The 15952-nt window shown below is 47.8% G+C and overlaps 1 protein-coding gene across 1 annotated transcript in view; it reads left to right on the top strand.

The window, feature by feature from the left end:
- The first annotated feature begins 6837 nt into the window (after window positions 1-6837).
- Window positions 6838-15952, top strand: part of Piwil3 (piwi like RNA-mediated gene silencing 3) — a 32391-nt gene continuing 23276 nt past the window's right edge. Inside the window, exons 1-6 of the mRNA XM_041648668.1 lie at window positions 6838-6877; window positions 8062-8178; window positions 9037-9248; window positions 10225-10346; window positions 11335-11418; window positions 14646-14834. Coding sequence (XP_041504602.1) covers window positions 6838-6877; window positions 8062-8178; window positions 9037-9248; window positions 10225-10346; window positions 11335-11418; window positions 14646-14834 — 764 coding nt within the window. The remainder of the gene's footprint in view (window positions 6878-8061; window positions 8179-9036; window positions 9249-10224; window positions 10347-11334; window positions 11419-14645; window positions 14835-15952) is intronic.

Raw genomic sequence — 15952 nt, 5'->3', positions numbered from 1 at the left:
TGTAAACTTCGTATATTCTGTCTTCGTACATTTGTGTGGCTTGCCCAGAATGTGTGGGGTCCTGGATTCCATCATATCCTAGGTTTCTATTGCTGTGATAAACACCATGACCAAAGCAATGTGGGAGGAAAGGGTTCATCTCATCTTATAGCCTGTGGTCCATCATCCAGGGAAGTCAGGACAGGAGCGCAAGCAGGACAGGAACCTGGAGGCAGGAGCTGATGCAGAGGCCATGGAGGGGAGCTGCTTACTGTCTTGTTCCCCTTGGCTTGCTCAGCCTGCTTTCTTATAGAACCCAGGACCACTAGCCCAGGGATAGCACCACTCACAACGGGCTGGGCCCTCCCCATCAATCACTAAGAAGACACCCTACGGTTTCTGGCCAGCTGGCTAGCCAGACAGCCCCAGGAATCCTCCTGTCTCCATCTCCACAGGATTACAGATGTGTGCTGAGCCTGGCTTCCATGGGTGCTGGGGGTGGAGCTCAGGTCCTCACACTTGCACAACACACACGCTGCTGACTGAACTATCTTTCCAGTGTCCCCCCACTGCTGACTGAACTATCTTTCCAGTGTCCCCCTCCCAACTCCTGATAGAATTATCTTTCTAGTGTCCTCCCCCCCACCGCTGTGTGCCCTCTCAGAAGATGAAGGAAGCAGGAACAGAGTAGGTACGGACCCCACAAGAAGCAGCTTTACTTTAAAGACAGGCACATGACTGTGAAATCAGGCTTCTCTTGTTCTGTCTCATCATCCATGGTTTCATAAAAGACAAACCAGCCCTAGGGCCCAAGGAGCAGGAAGGACACAACTTTAGAAAAGACAGAGATGTGCCCCGAGGAGGAGACAGGTGCATGCTCATGCTGATATTTTTGCTGCAAATATTCGGGCTGATTTAGTCTTGCCTCTAATGCCTCCTGTCTGTGACTTTAGGGAAGTGGCCGCGCCTCTGCCCCTCACCACCTGTTTCTTGGGCTTGTAACCAGCTGAGATGGTTTGATCTACGCAAAGTGTTTAATAGTCCATAAGTCCCCGTACGAGCATTTAGGTTACAGGCAGACACACAGTACCACATCCAGGGATTTGAACTCAGGTCCTCATGCTTGCACAGCAAATACGTTTACTTCCTGAGCCATCACCCCAAGCCTGGGCAACATTTTAATCTAACATAATGCCAAACACAATGTTCTAAACACGATGCTCTGTCCCTGGTTCTTCTTGTCGCCTTTTCCTGAGGGTCGACCAGATAGCTGTCACTAGTGACTCCTGGGAATGGGATGTGACTAACTGCTTTATTTCTCATGGTCCAAGCAGAGCGAGTGGCTGGGTTTAGTGGCACACACCTTTAATCTCCGCATTAAGGAAACAGAAGTAGGTGGATCTCTTTGAGTGTAGCCTGGTCTTCATAGTTCCAGTACAGCTAGGGCTACACAGAACAAAACAACCTCACCACTACCACCACATTGGGTGAGGAGGGGGCAGGAAGCAGGAGGGGTGGGCGTGGTTTTACGCAGAGCCCTGGTGAGCCTCCTCAACTCACATAGGTGGAGCCCCTTTCATTTTGTTCAAATTTCTCCTATCCTGATCCATCTCTGATGTTTGCTTCCACTCCACTCTCAGTGGCCACATCTTTATTCTCTTCCCAAGGTTGTGCTATCTTAGCCGGGCTATCTGGTTATAGTATGCCGACTTCCTTTTCATTTGTCTTTCTCTGTCTTCCTCCCTCCTTCCCTCCTTCCCTCCTTCCCTCCCTCCCTCCCTCTCTCCCTCTCTCCCTCCCTCCCTCCCTTCCTCCCTTCCTTCCTGTTTTTTTTGTTTGTTTGGTTGGTTGGTTTTTTTTGAGACAGACTTTTTTCTGTTGTAGCCCTGGCCATCCTGGAACTCACTATGTAGAACAAGCTGGTCTTGAACTCATAGGGATGAACTGATTCCATGGCCTGGGGTAATAGTGGGTAGCAAATTGTACAGCATCCCCGACGTTTTAATGAAGACCTATTGTAGACTACCCAGGTCCTTGTGGAGGTGGGTACCTACTGAGGATGCAGAGCAGGCATGATGAATACAGGGGATGAGAAGCTCAACAAGGGCTCCACACAGATGTGAGCTGCTCCTTCCAGCGGTTGGAACTACAGGGTAACACTATGGGGTGCTTTCCAGGTTAGGGAAGGAAGGCAGGAAGACACACTCTGGGGTGAGGAGATACTGGAGACTGATGGCTGCTGGGGTGGGCTGCAAGCTTCCTTTAGAGATGCAGGCCCTGACTAGCTGCCCGTGGATGGCCCTACAACCACGCTCATACTGGTAGCAGGAGTGGACCCAGCGGGCTTTAAAAGGGTACTTGTAATTGGGAGGAAGAGTGGAGGTCAGAGAGTGAGGGATGTGCGTTTGATCAAGAAATATTTTATGCATGTATGAAATTCTCAAATAATAAACCAAAAAGTACATTTTAAAAAGTTAAGCTCATAGGAATTTTAAAAGACACAATTCAAAAAAGTAGAAAACATGAAATTCCCAATATACAGGAATAGATCGTGGTCAGGCTGGGGAGGTGGCTCATTTGGAAAAGGGCTGCTGCACAAGTCTCGGGACCTGAGTCTGGACCCCCAGTCCAGGTATGGAGATAGCTGGGTGCATCTGTAGTTCCGGTGCTGGGGATCAGGGACAGGAGGCGCCCTGGTTCTCAGTGGTCAGGCAGCATGGCCAACGAGGCAAGCTCCAGGTTCACTGAGCACTCTGCCCCCCGAAATAGTGTGAGGAACTGTAAAGAAGATAGTTGGCCTTGAGCTCTGGCTTTCAGTGTACATGCGTGTGCGTGCACACCCCCTCACGGTACCTCCCACACACAGCGATTGGTGGCTAAAGCTGTCTTCATGTGTCTGAGTTCTCTCACTATGTACCTACACTGAATCACTGTAGTTCCCTTAACAACATGGGCATGGTGCTAAATGCTATCCGACAGCCTGAGGTGGATCTCCAGAGTCCATACGGTGAAGGGAGAGAACCCCTTCCCCAGGTTCACCACACACCTGTCCTGGCACACATGTGCCCCAACTTACACATAAATAAAGATGAACACATATTATGCTTTGGCAAAAAAATATTGCCTTACCAAAGTTTAAAAAACTCTCAGGTAACTGTATCTCTCTTAATTAAATGGGTATCAAGAATTTGAACACTGATAAAACCCCAAAACACCTCTCTAAAACTAGGCCAGAGTCCAAGACCAGTGATGGGAAAAGGCCACCACCACTACTGCTATTATTATTATTAATTTTATTTTAATTTTTTTGTTTGTCTTTCGAGACAGGGTTTCTCTGAGTAACAGCCCTGACTGTCCTGGCATTAGCTCTGTAGACCAGGCTGGTCTCGAACTCACAGAGTTTCACCTGGCTCTGCCTCCCCAGTGCTGGGATTAAAGGCGTGCGCCATCACTGCCTGGTCCATATATTTTTTTTAATGACTCAAAAATGCCCCCAACTCCCCAGTGAAGGGGCATCTACTTGCAGATATCCGCTGCATAAGTGACCCCAGGTGTGACCCGGGTTGAATCCAAGGATGCAGCAGCTGCTCAATTGCAGGATTTACTGTAGTTCCTAAGGACTAAGGGCTGTTTACAGGCTCAAAGAGGGCAGGCCACCTCACCCCCACCCTGCCCCCCACCCAGCCCCTGAGCCGCCCAGGTGCAGGTTAAGTTTAGTTTCATCTGGACAAGGATGAGGGTGGGACCAGATGCCCACTGTAGCCTTGAAATTGAGGTCAGAGGCCTTTGCAGCTCGGTCTGGCTTGGCAATTGCACCTTTTTCAGGAGGCTGGGTCTGTGCCTTTCTTTCACATCCTTTGGTGACTTTGGCCTGGCACAGAACACCCTGGAGAGGAGGCTTCTGTTGCCACTGGACAGAGGTTGCAGGAACTGGTTCTGAGCCGCTGTGTCTCATAAAGTTCTGTCTCTGTGGAGGAGGCAAGTTTGGGAGACAGGCCTAAAAGAGCGGAGGTAAATATGAGCAGGTAGGGGACCCACTTGGGACATCTGAGGGGCTGTTACTGGCCCCTGGGAGCTGGCTTTGCCTGCCTGCTGAGAACAGGCACTCACCTGTGCCTCAGAAGGAGCGTCCCAACAGCCGCTCTCTCATGAGTCTGTTTGGGGGCTGTGACCCGTGTTCAACAAACTTCCCTCAGTTTCTAGGGTGCTCCACAGCCTTTCCCAGGCTTATCTGTGAAATCAAGGGGAGTCTTTGGGGGATGACAAGAAAGTAGCTATTTGACATTGTACTTTGTTTTTAAAGAAAGTTCCCCAGCAATTTCACAGAGGTCTCTGAGAGACCCTCCATCTTCAAGGGCCTTTGCCGATCATCCTTGCCATGTCGGGCCGGTCCAGGACTTTAAGCCGAGGCAGAAGCCAAGCCCTGGACATCTCACAGCCCGAGGCGCCAGAAGCAGCTGCTGACATCCCTGTAAAGTTCCATATTTCTTTCCAAACAAAACTGTGGGCCTGGGTGTGGGAGACCCAGGAACCATCGCCAGGTGGTCAGGATGGGTGGGAAGGCTGTCTCTGACTCTCGAACGTTTGTGTTTCCAGCCTGGAGTCCCTGTAGGGCAGTGGTTCTCAGCCTTCCTAGTGTTGTACCCCTTTAATACAGTTCCTCATGTTGTGGCGACACCCCCCATCCAAAACACCTTTTTCCATTGCTACTCCATAACTGTAATTTTGCTACTGTTATGAAACATAACGTAAATGTCTGACTCCCCAGATGTCTCAGATGACCCCTGGAAAGAGGTTGTGACCCACAGGTTGAGGACTGTGGTGTAGTGTTTTTGTTTTTAAGTGCCCTGACTTCAGCCAAGGTTCTTAGTGGAGGCAGAGCCTGTCTTTCTCACTTGTGACTCGTGACACAAGGTGTGACCTGCTCTTCTATGCTATGTCCGCCTAGCCTTTGCTGTCTGATCCCCTTTATCTCTTTTCCTGCCCCTAACCCCCTTTCTAGAACCATTCTCAGTCTCTAACAGACTTGTAGCTCAGAGGTAACTCTGAAGCCCGTATCAAATGCTCCCCATCTGCCCCCTTAATCTCCCTCAACAGCGCACCTGGGATCCACCCCTAGGGAGACCCTGGGTGGAGAGGGTAATCACCTTGCCTATGTAAGTCCTGTCGCCTTCTTTTATTTCTAAATTTGTGACGCAGAGGCAGGTCGGCAGGCAGGGTCTCCTTGGCAACCTAGGCCAGCCATCCTAAAGCAAAGATCCCCTACACCCATGGCTTCTTCAGCAGCCCCTCAGGTCAGGCACACCTGCTTCGGGGCTCCCTCGGCCCCCAGCCGGTTTCACTAAGCAGAACTGCCCACATCTGTGCATTATGAGGTTCCTCTCAGGAGTCTGAGTGCTGCGGCAGGGCTGTCAGCTGGGCTCTGTTCCCACAGGCTCCAGAGAACCTGCCTCATCCAACTCCCAGCACCTCCTCCTCTCCAAATACACAGACTGCTTGCTTTTCTGGCCTCGAATTTGCCCTTTTGTTGTGGCAAGATGGAGGCGGATCACTTTCTTCTCTCGCTGCCGCGCCCACTAGCCACCCTGTCTTTCCCTAGGCTTTCTTTGCACCAGGCCTCTTCTCCCCCTGCCCTGGAATTCTCTAATGGTGGTCCCAACCAGCACAGTGGCTTTCCATGCTGTCTTGTGTGTGGACTCACGCTTGTGGGCATGCCACCAGGCAGACTCCATCCTGACCGCACCCCAGAGATGTCCACGGACACTTTGCCTCCCTACTTCTTCAACATGCCACTGCCACCTCGAGCACAGAAATCCTGTCATCTGCTTGCTCTGACTAGTGTCTTCAGATTCCTTCTAGAGCCTTTATTTTACTGTTGTTTCCTTTGCATAACTTCCCAGTTATGCCTGCCGCCTCTCTGCGTCTATTTTTTTGAGGGAGGGTCTCGCTTTGTAGGCCAGGCCGACTTTGAAATTGGGTTGTTCTTGTTTGGACCCAGGCACTGATATGGTGGTTAGTTGTCATCATACCAGTCCCCTGGGTTACTTTAAAGATTTGCCCGTTAGCAGAATGCAAGTGTCTTGGAAGCTAGGACTTGATTATAGCTTTTGCATGAGAAATGAATGCAGGGAACCCTGCTCTTCATCTCTGTTTCCACACACATGCAGGCCACCTCACAATGGAGAGAGTCACAGCAACTGGGAGTCCAGCCACCACAGCCAGGAACCCAGCAACAGTCACCCAGAGGCTGGTCACCACAGCTGGGAACCCAGCTACGGCCACCCAGAGGCTGGTCACCGCAGCCGCGAACCCAGCTACGGCCACCCAGAGGCTGGTCACCGCAGCCGCGAACCCAGCTACGGCCACCCAGAGGCTGGTCACAGCCATCCAGAGGCTGGTCACCACAGCTGGGAGCCCAGCTACGGCCACCCAGAGCCGGGCCACCACAGGCTTGTGCCAGGCCCTTACAGCCCACAGCCCAGAACCTGCGGCAGCTCCCTGTCCAGTCATCCCTGCCTGGAGCCTTGCCACCAGAGCCCCGGGCTCAGCCATCTCAGACTTGGGCCCAATTAGTGAAATCCAAGACCAACTCACCACAGGCCAGAACCCAGTCACCACAGCCCCACATCCAGCCACCCCTGCCTGCAGCTCAGCTACCGCAGTCCCACACACCATCACCTCAGTCACAGAGGGAAAGCCAAGCAGTTGCATCAGAGGAATCTAGAGGAGCAGAAGGCCAAATTCTACTTCCAGGTGAGAGAGAGAATGGTGGGGGGTGATGAAAGAGACAGAGGTGTCTCATGGATGGAGGCAGCCACAAAGGTATGTTTCTGGACAGCTGTCCTCAATAGGTCCACAATGACTGACGGGATGTGGCGTGGCCACCTGGCTTCCTGGAGTGAGTTGTTGTCTTCAGTTTAAAAGCCGAGAAAATAGAATTGGCTGTTGTTATCTGACAGGCTGGTCAGCGTTGCCATCTTGCAACTTCAGTAAAGTTAGCATGTAAAAACGCCCTTGGCAGACAGAGAATCTCCTAAGCTGCTGCATGGGAAAGCTTGAACAGCCAACCATCCCAGTGTTCTTCCTGGGAGCATCTTTGGGACAGGGGTGCAAGCGGAGGGTGCTGGAGAGTTTGGCTGCTCTCCCTTGCCAAGGGTGTGGTTCACAGTCGGCCTCCAGACAGGTTCCCACTTTAATTGCCACGGTCAAACATCTTGAGATGCACCCCACCTTTTATTTGTATTTAATGTACTTTTCTTTGTACTTTCTGTATGATGGGGGCACATGGAGGCCAGAGGCTGATGTTGGCTGCTTTCCAGGGTTTTTTTTTTTTTTCCAGCAAGGTCTTTCACTAACCCCAGAGCTTGCCCTCTCTGCCAGACTGGCTAGCTAGAAAGCGCCTAGGGTCCTTCTGTGTCCGTCTCCACAGTGCCAGGAATATATAGGCATGTGTCTCTGTATACACGGCTCTTTACAGAGGTGCTGCAGAGCTGAACTCGCATCTGCCATGCAAACATAAGGACCCTTTACCAGCTGAGCCGTCTCCCGCTCTTGTGTGCACCTGCATATGGATATGGAAAGCCTGAGTTTAAACCTTTGGTTGGTGCATTCTGGTGCCCATAAGAGGGCATGTACTGCCTAGGCTGCTGGCTTACGCATCCCATAGTGAATGAGTGATGAATTTGAGAGCAGGAACCAACTTTCCAGGGTGCCACTGTGCAAGTTGAGGAGTTGTTGGCAGAGATTTTGGCAAGCTTCTCCATCTTTCACACTCTTGACTGTCTTGTTACTAGCTGAGGCTTAAAATAATCTGTTGTATTTTTAAAAGATTTAACTTTTTTTATTTTTAAGAATATGTCTGTGTGGGGGTATGTGCATGTGTGTGCAGGTGCCCAAGGAGGCCAGAAGAGTGCATCAACTTCCTGAAGCTGGAGTTCTAGGTGGTTGCTAGCTGTCCAACAGAAATGCTAGGAACCATACCTGGTCTCCTGTAGGAGCAGTGAGCAGTGTGTGGTCCAGGCACCAGGCTCTCTTCAAACCCCTTATTCCCCCTGTTTGTTGTGTGTATTTGTTCCTGTGCAGAACACCACGCCACAGCCATAACAAAGGGGCTGACTCAGAGGCCTTGTGGTGGAATCTTCCAAGACATTGTGGTGAATACCAGGAAGGACATGAAGCATGTTAAAGATTCAAAGACAGGTATACTGACCTCGAAAGGAATTCTATAAAACTATTTTTATTTTAAGTTGAAATGTAAAGCTAAGTAGTGTTACAAACATCTGGAGAGGAGGCTCAGGATGGGAAATATGCTTTCTGTGCATGTATGAGTTCAAATCCCTGGAACCCACATAAAGTAGTATGCAGATGTGTGTGTTTGTGTGTGTGTTTGTGTGTGTGTGTGATCCCAGTCTCCCAGTCCTCCTATAGCAAGATTTGGAAAGTGGAGACAGGGGAAGCCCCTAAAGCTCCCAGACCAGCTAGCAGGGCACACACAGTGGAGACAACAGAGACGCTGCTTCAAACAGGTGTCAGGTCCAATGCTCACAGCTGTCCTTTGCCCTTCCTGTGGCATTTGTGTGACTGCACTTACACGCCCAGACAAGCACACACCACACATGCAGAAGAAATGATAATATGTATTTAAAAGATTCCCTACAGCTTCGAGCAGTCACCATGAACAACAGGTAACAGATTCCCCACGAATTGTGTGACAGCGTCACTTTCAGATGTGATGGTCTGGTGTAGGGGTCTGGATGGGTTGTGCGCTTTTTTCTTCCCACTTACAGTGTCTAAAGCAGTGGTTCTCAGCTTTCGTAATGCTGCGACCCTCATTAGTAAATTCCTCATGTTGTGGTGACCCTAACCATAAAACTATCTCATTCTACTTTATGACTAATTTTGCTACTGTTATGAATATGTTAATGTTAATATTTGTGTTATGAATATGTTAATGTTAATACCTTTGTTTTCTGATAGTCTTAGGCAACCTCTGTGAAAGGGTTCTTTGACCCCCAAATTGAGGACCACTGGTCTAAAGTAATGTGCCTTGCTTTCTAGGGACGGGAGGCGAAGTGATTAAACTACAGACAAACCATTACCAAGTAACCTGTGGCCATGAAATCGCATATAAGTACAATATTGATTACCAACCTGACATAAAGGATATGACTATCCGCACAGATTTACTGCTCAGACATAAGTCTATACTTGGCAACTGCCACATATTCGATGGAAACTCATTGCTCTTACCTCGGAGGCTACAACATTCGGTTAAGTAATGTTTGCAACAGTTTTCTAAGAATCTTCTGAACAATAGTAACCAGGACCTCAATTGTGGGGCTGCTCTCTCTCTCTCTCTCTCTCTCTCTCTCTCTCTCTCTCTCTCTCTCTCTCTCTCTCTCACACACACACACACACACACACACACACACAGCCTGACACCCAAGTTTGAATGTCATGGGTTTTGAAGTTCCTCATTTTAGTGCCTAAGTAGAGGTTAAATGAGATTTAAGCACAATGCAGCCCAAACCGGTGATAGAGGTGCCAGGGAGGTGACTTAGCCAGCAGAGTGCTGGTGTGCAGGTTTGGATCCCCAGCCCCTGCATGAAAAGATGAGTGGATCCTGTGTATGCCTGTGATCCTAGAGCAGGGGAGGCAGAGACAGAGGATCCCTGGGGCTGGCTGTAACGTCTAGTCTACTTAAATTGGTGACCTCCAAGTCCAGTAAGACCTTGCTTCAAACTCCAGGTAGATATCGATTGAGGAAGACACAGAACCATTGGCCTTCGGCATTCTCTCTCTCTTAAAAACATACAAATGCACATACACACATAAACCTTTGTTTTTATATATACATATTTTTTCAGTTTTCTTCCAGCTAAAATTTATATTGCTTGGTCAAACCAATTCCTTTCCGAAGCTTAAGTAAAAAGATAGTTTAAGGATAATATTGTGGTGCTCACATCTGTAGATTGTGATTTCTGAGCGTGAGAAGAAACCCCACCTTGGTGTGGGGAATCGAGTGGCATGTTTTCTGTCATTCAGTGGGACCTAGTTTTCTTGACTACTTCAATTTTTTGTTTGCTTTAAAGTGTGTGGGTGTGTTCTTATATGTGTACAGGTGTGTATACATATGAGGCCAGAACTGGGAACTGAATTCAGGTCCTCATGCTTGCTCAGCAAGTAATTTACTGACTGAGCTGTCTCCCCAGCATCTCTCACACCTTGTTCTGTTTGAAATCTTAGGAAATGGAACTTGTCAGCCAGACTAAAAGTGATGGCAAAGTGAGAATCAGGATCCGGCTGTCCAGTGAGCTCCACCCCAATCACCCAGAATGGCTTCGCTATTACAACATCCTCTTTTCAAAGTGAGTGAGACACGATCTTTCCCCGACCCACGATGCTCACCGTGGTGCTCCCCCCACTCACTGTGCTCCCCCACTCACTGTGCTCCCCCACTCACTGTGCTCCCCCACTCACTGTGCTCCCCCACTCACTGTGCTCCCCCACTCACTGTGCTCCCCCACTCACTGTGCTCCCCCACTCACTGTGCTCCCCCCACTCACTCACTGTGCTCCCCCACTCACTGTGCTCCCCCACTCACTCACTGTGCTCCCCCCACTCACTCACTGTGTGCCCCCCACTCACTCACTGTGCACGCCTCCCACTCACTCACTGCGCGCCCCCCCACTCACTCACTGTGCGCGCCCCCCCACTCACTCACTGTGCGCGCCCCCCCACTCACTCACTGTGCTCCCCCCACTCACTGTGCTCCCCCCACTCACTGTGCTCCCCCCACTCACTGTGCTCCCCCCACTCACTGTGCTCCCCCCACTCACTCACTGTGCTCCCCCCACTCACTCACTGTGCGCGCCCCCCCACTCACTGTGCTCTCCATGCCTGGAAGTTAACAAAGCCACATCCCTTTAACTGTATGTGTTCTTGAGGCCGCACAAGTTGATACAAACAAGAGACTTCTGAGTAAAATGATGTTTGAACCTCAGAGTCAACATGCAAGTTCAGCATCTGGTCCCTAGTATTTATCCTCCTGCCCAGGCCCACTTCCTGGGTCTGCCACCTGTCTGGAAAAAGGAACAGATGTCTACACTGCGTGTCTGCCCCTTGTGTCTTAAATATGTATGTGTTCTGTTCTAAACTCATAAGGACCATTTGGGTTGTGGAGTCTGCAGGATGTTTTCCAGGTCAGTCCCGGGAGCAAAGGATACTCTGCCTACCTTGAGGCCAACCTCATCACATGCTTTACCTACCGAGCACTTTGTGTTTGTAGCTTTCCTCGTGTGTCTTTGTGTGTGCTCCAGGTCGCACTCACTGAGCGTCCTCTCCCTGCATTTCCAGACTGCTGAAGCTGAATAACCTGGAAGAGATGGAGTCAAATCCCGGAGACCTCAGAGACCTCAGAAACCTGCTCCAGGCCTCAAGGTTTGAGAAAAATGGGGAGGGGGGCTAAACTGCTATGTAAAAATTTAATTAGAAAATCGCCTTGGAGACTGCTACTCTGCTTTGAGGTGGTGTGATTCTTTTTGTTCTTTTAACTTACGGATCCTTTGTGGGTTTCATCCCATGCCTTCGGATCCCACCTCTCCCCCATCCCCTCACATCTCTTGCCCTTGCAACCTCTTCCCCAAAACAAAACAAAACTTAAAAGAAAAACGAAAGAGCAAATATAGCTAACAGATAAAGAAGGCTCATCATGGGAGTTGCAAGGTAGCCCGATGAGTCACACAATTTGCCCTTTATTTATTTTAAGTATTTAAGGTGTTTATTGCTTTTTAATATATTTTTATTTTAATATATTTTTATTGATATTAATTGAGCTCTGTGTTTTTCTCTGCTCCCCTTCCTGCCTCTCCCCCTACTCTTCATCCCTTCCCCAAGATCCTCATGCTCCCAATTTACTCAGGAGAGCTTGTCTTTTTCTACTTCCCATGTAGATTAGATCTATGTAAGTCTCTTTTAGTGTCCTCGTTGTCTAAATTCTCTGGGATTGTGGTTTGTAGGCTGGTTTTTCTTTACTTTATGTTTAAAAATCACCTATGAGTGAGTACATGTGATAATTGTCTTTCTGGGTCTGGGTTACCTCACTCAATATGAAGTTTTCTAGCTCCATCCATTTTTCTGCAAAATTCAAGCTGTCATTTTTTTCTGTTGTGTAGTATTCCATTGTGTAAATGTACCACATTTTCCTTATCCATTCTTCAGTAGAGGGGCATTTAGGTTGTTTCCAGGTTCTGGATATGACAAACAAAGCTGCTATGAACATAGCTGAGTACATGTCCTTGTGGCACAATTGACCATCTTTGAATATATACCCAAAAGTGGTATTACTGGGTCTTGAGGAAGGTTGTTTCTTAATTTTCTGAGAAATTGCCACACTGACATCCAAAGGGGTTGTACCAGCTTGCATTCCCAGCAGCAATGCAAAATGTTCCTTTTTCCCCCACAACCTCTCCAGCATAAGTTGTTATTAGTGTTTTTGATTTTGGTCATTCTTACAGGTGTAAGATGGAATCTCAGAGTTGTTTTGATTTGCATTTCTCTGACGAAGGATGTTTAACATTTTCTTATCTTTCAGCCATTTGAGATTCCCTCTGTTGAGAGTTCTCTGTTTAGGCCTGTACTCCATTTTTTTTTATTGGATTATGTGTTCTTTTGGTGTCCAATTTCTTGAGTTCTTTGTGTATTTCGGAGATCAGACCTCTGTCTGATGTGGGGTTGATCTTTTCCCATTCTGTAGGCTGTTGTTTTGTCTTGTTGATCGTGTCCTTTGCTTTAACTTTTCAGTTTCAGGAGGTCTCATTTATTGTTTCTCTCAGTGTCTAAGCTGCTGGAGTTAGATTTAGGAAGTGGTCTCCTGTGCCAATGCATTCAAGTGTACTTCCCACTTTCTCTTCTATCAGGTTCAGTGTGTTCAGACTGATATTAAGGTCTTTAATCCATTTAGACTTCAGTTTTGTGCATGGTGATAGATATGGATCTATTTTCATTCTTCTACATGTTGATAATCCAGTTATGCCAGCACCACTTGTTAAATATGCTTTCTTTTTTCCATTTTATATCTTTTGTTTATTTATCAAAGATCAGGTGTTTGAAGATGTGTGGATTAATATCCGGGTCTTCTATTCAGTTCCATTGGTCCTTCTGTCTGTTCTTATGCCAATACCAGGCTGTTTTCAGTACTGTAGCTCTGTAGTAGAGTTTGAAGTCAGGGATTGTGATGCCTCCAGAAATTCTTTTATTGTTTAGGATTGTTTTGGCTAGCCTGGGTTTTTTTTTTGCTTTTCCATATGAAGTTGATTTGAGTGCCATTCTTTCGAGGTCTTGGAAGAATTTTGCTGGGATTTTGATGGGCATTGCGTTGAATTAATTTGCCCTTTAATACATTCAACTTTCCTTGCAAGTGTTCACTGCTGTGAGTCTTTGAAGCCATTGGTCTGGCTCCAGGCCTCTGGCTTCTGCTATGCCACTGATAATGAGCTCCCCCTGGGCTTCCTCTTGGATATCCTATTGTTGTCCTGTGTCATGGAGATCCTGATGTTTTGGATCTGTAGGTTCATCCCCTCCACATGCTCATAGATGTGTTGGATGTTGGGGTGGGCCAACTCACAGCCCTGATTCTGAGCCTGGGTGGTAGCTTTCCGTCATTATCACAACCCAGATGAGCTCTCTAGCATTGCCTCTAGCTCACCAAATGCAGAGCCTGCAGCAAGGAGCAGGGATTTTTAAGTGACACCCACCAATTGTGAACAGCGAAGATTCACCATGCCAGGCTTGGATAATCCCAGCATGTGGGAGACTGAGACAGGATTGATGAGAGTTTAAGATTACAGAGGAAGTCCCTGTCCCAAAAAGCAAATTCAATTTAATGTAAGGTGAAAAGATTGACCTTAAAAACAATCCCAGCACTCAAGGCACTGAGGCAGGCTGAGATGGTGGCAGTGCATGACCTTAATTCCAGAACTCTGGAGGCAGAGGCAGGTGGATCTCTGTGGTTTTGAGGCCGGCCTGCTCTACAATGTGAGTTACAGGACAGCCAGAGCTATGTAGAGAGACCCCTTCTTAAAGAAACAATAATGCAAGCCTTATGCTGAGGTGGGAGAAGGATGAGCCCCAGGCTCCGTAGTGTGGTACTGCATGTCAAATTAAAACTGAGTATGATAAACTTTTGTTTGGCATTCAGGTGGGGGCTCACTGTGTAGCCCTGGCTGTTCTAGAATTCACTATGTAGACCAGAGTGGCTTCTGACTTAGAGATCCTCTTGCTTCTACCAGCCATATGCAACCATTCTTGGCTTGATAAGCATTGTTCCATATTCTAGCTATTACATGAACAATGAATCAAATGAGGCCTGGGCAATTTCCTCTAGAACAATGTGGATAACATTAATTAACTCTATATGTCTGTGCTGCTGGTGTCAAATGTTACAGCATAAAAAATTACATCTAGCTTGATGCTTTGAGCACCATGGCTATAAGTATAGTTTGACAAAGATCATGGGTGGCTTGTAAGTGGACTTCCTTTGATGGTCCTTCTGAAGATTAGAAGGGACCTGATGAAAATAAGGAATTTAGACCAAGCAGCTCCTGTGGTGAGCCCAGTTCTGACATGGAATGCTGGGACTGGCCTTTGTGTAATGGATTCTTTCACAGAATGGACATCAAGCGTAGCTACACTACTTCCATCCTACCGTATGAGAAGAGCCTGACCCTGTGTGCTGACGTGACGCACAGGCTGCTCCAGAAGAAAACTGTGTTGGACCTCATTCGTGAGAAGAATGATAAAGCCACGAAAAAGGAAGAAGTCTTTGAAGAGGTGGTGGGATCCATTGTTTACACCACGTAAGTCTGTTTCAGACACTGACTAGTCGCTCTGGCTGTCGCTTTAGTCCCTCACGAAAAGCTTTGTCATGCTCAAACAGCACAGATTTGTAGTTGGAGTTTTCTTTGGGCCACCAACCAGCTCCCAAATTAAGACTCGGAAGACTTATTAATTATGAATGCTTGACCTTAACTTAGGTTTATCCCTCTAGCTCCTTTAACTTAATTCAATCTTTTTCTATTCATCTATGTTTTGCCTCAGGGCTTTTTTTTTAACCTCTTGCTTTCTATACGTCCTACTTTCCTGTGTCTTCCATGTCTGACTGGCCCTGGCATCTCCCTGTTGTCTCCTTTCCTTTCTTTTTTTTTTCCTTTCCTTTCTTCCCCCCATCTAAATTCCTCCTCCACTTACTCTCCTTACCTGGAAGTCCCGCCTATCCTTCCTCCCTCACTATTGACCATTCAGCCTTTTATTAGACCAATCTTTTATTAGACCTTAGGTAGGCAAAGTAAAATGGCAACACATCGTTACCCAATTAAACAAATGCAGCTCATCCTTACGTAGCTAAATAAATATTCCGCAGCATAAACAAATGCATCCTTATGTAGCTAAACAAATATTCTGCAGCACACATTAATGAAATTCAAGGCTAAAGTAGGAAAATAAGCATCATGTGATCCTTCTCACTTGCTTACCCGGCTTGAGGATTGGGTGTGGGGGCGAATGTGTCTGGTGTCTGTCTCATGCCCCTGCATATCCCTTTGTTTGCTCCTGGACCTTGATGGTTTTTCTGCTCGAGTTCATCCTGTTCTAAGCTGTTGGTGTCTAGTGCTAGGTTTAGCCCGAGGGCAGCTTCCACCTTGGAGGATGCTTTATCTTCATTTCTCCTTCTGTACCAGAAACTTTACCTTGATGAGTAAGTGCAGTTAAGGAACCAGTGATGCAGCCAAACTAGCAGGAAAAACAGAGCCAAGGCTCACCTCGCCTGACTTTAGACTTTATTAGAAAACACAGGAACCCTGATATGCTGGTGCCTGCAGAGTGATGAGCTGAGAGTCCAGTTAAGCTGAGCCCTTCATAGTCCCTGGGTGTTTGATGGGAATGTGCATCACTTCAGGTCAAGCACAGTCTTTATAAT

Source organism: Microtus oregoni, unplaced genomic scaffold (assembly GCF_018167655.1).
Source record: "Microtus oregoni isolate MIOR12 unplaced genomic scaffold, Mior012 000003F_ref0000135, whole genome shotgun sequence".
NCBI lineage: Eukaryota > Metazoa > Chordata > Mammalia > Rodentia > Cricetidae > Microtus > Microtus oregoni.
Note: the sequence above shows the minus strand (reverse complement) of the source record. Positions and strands in the feature narration are given on the sequence as shown.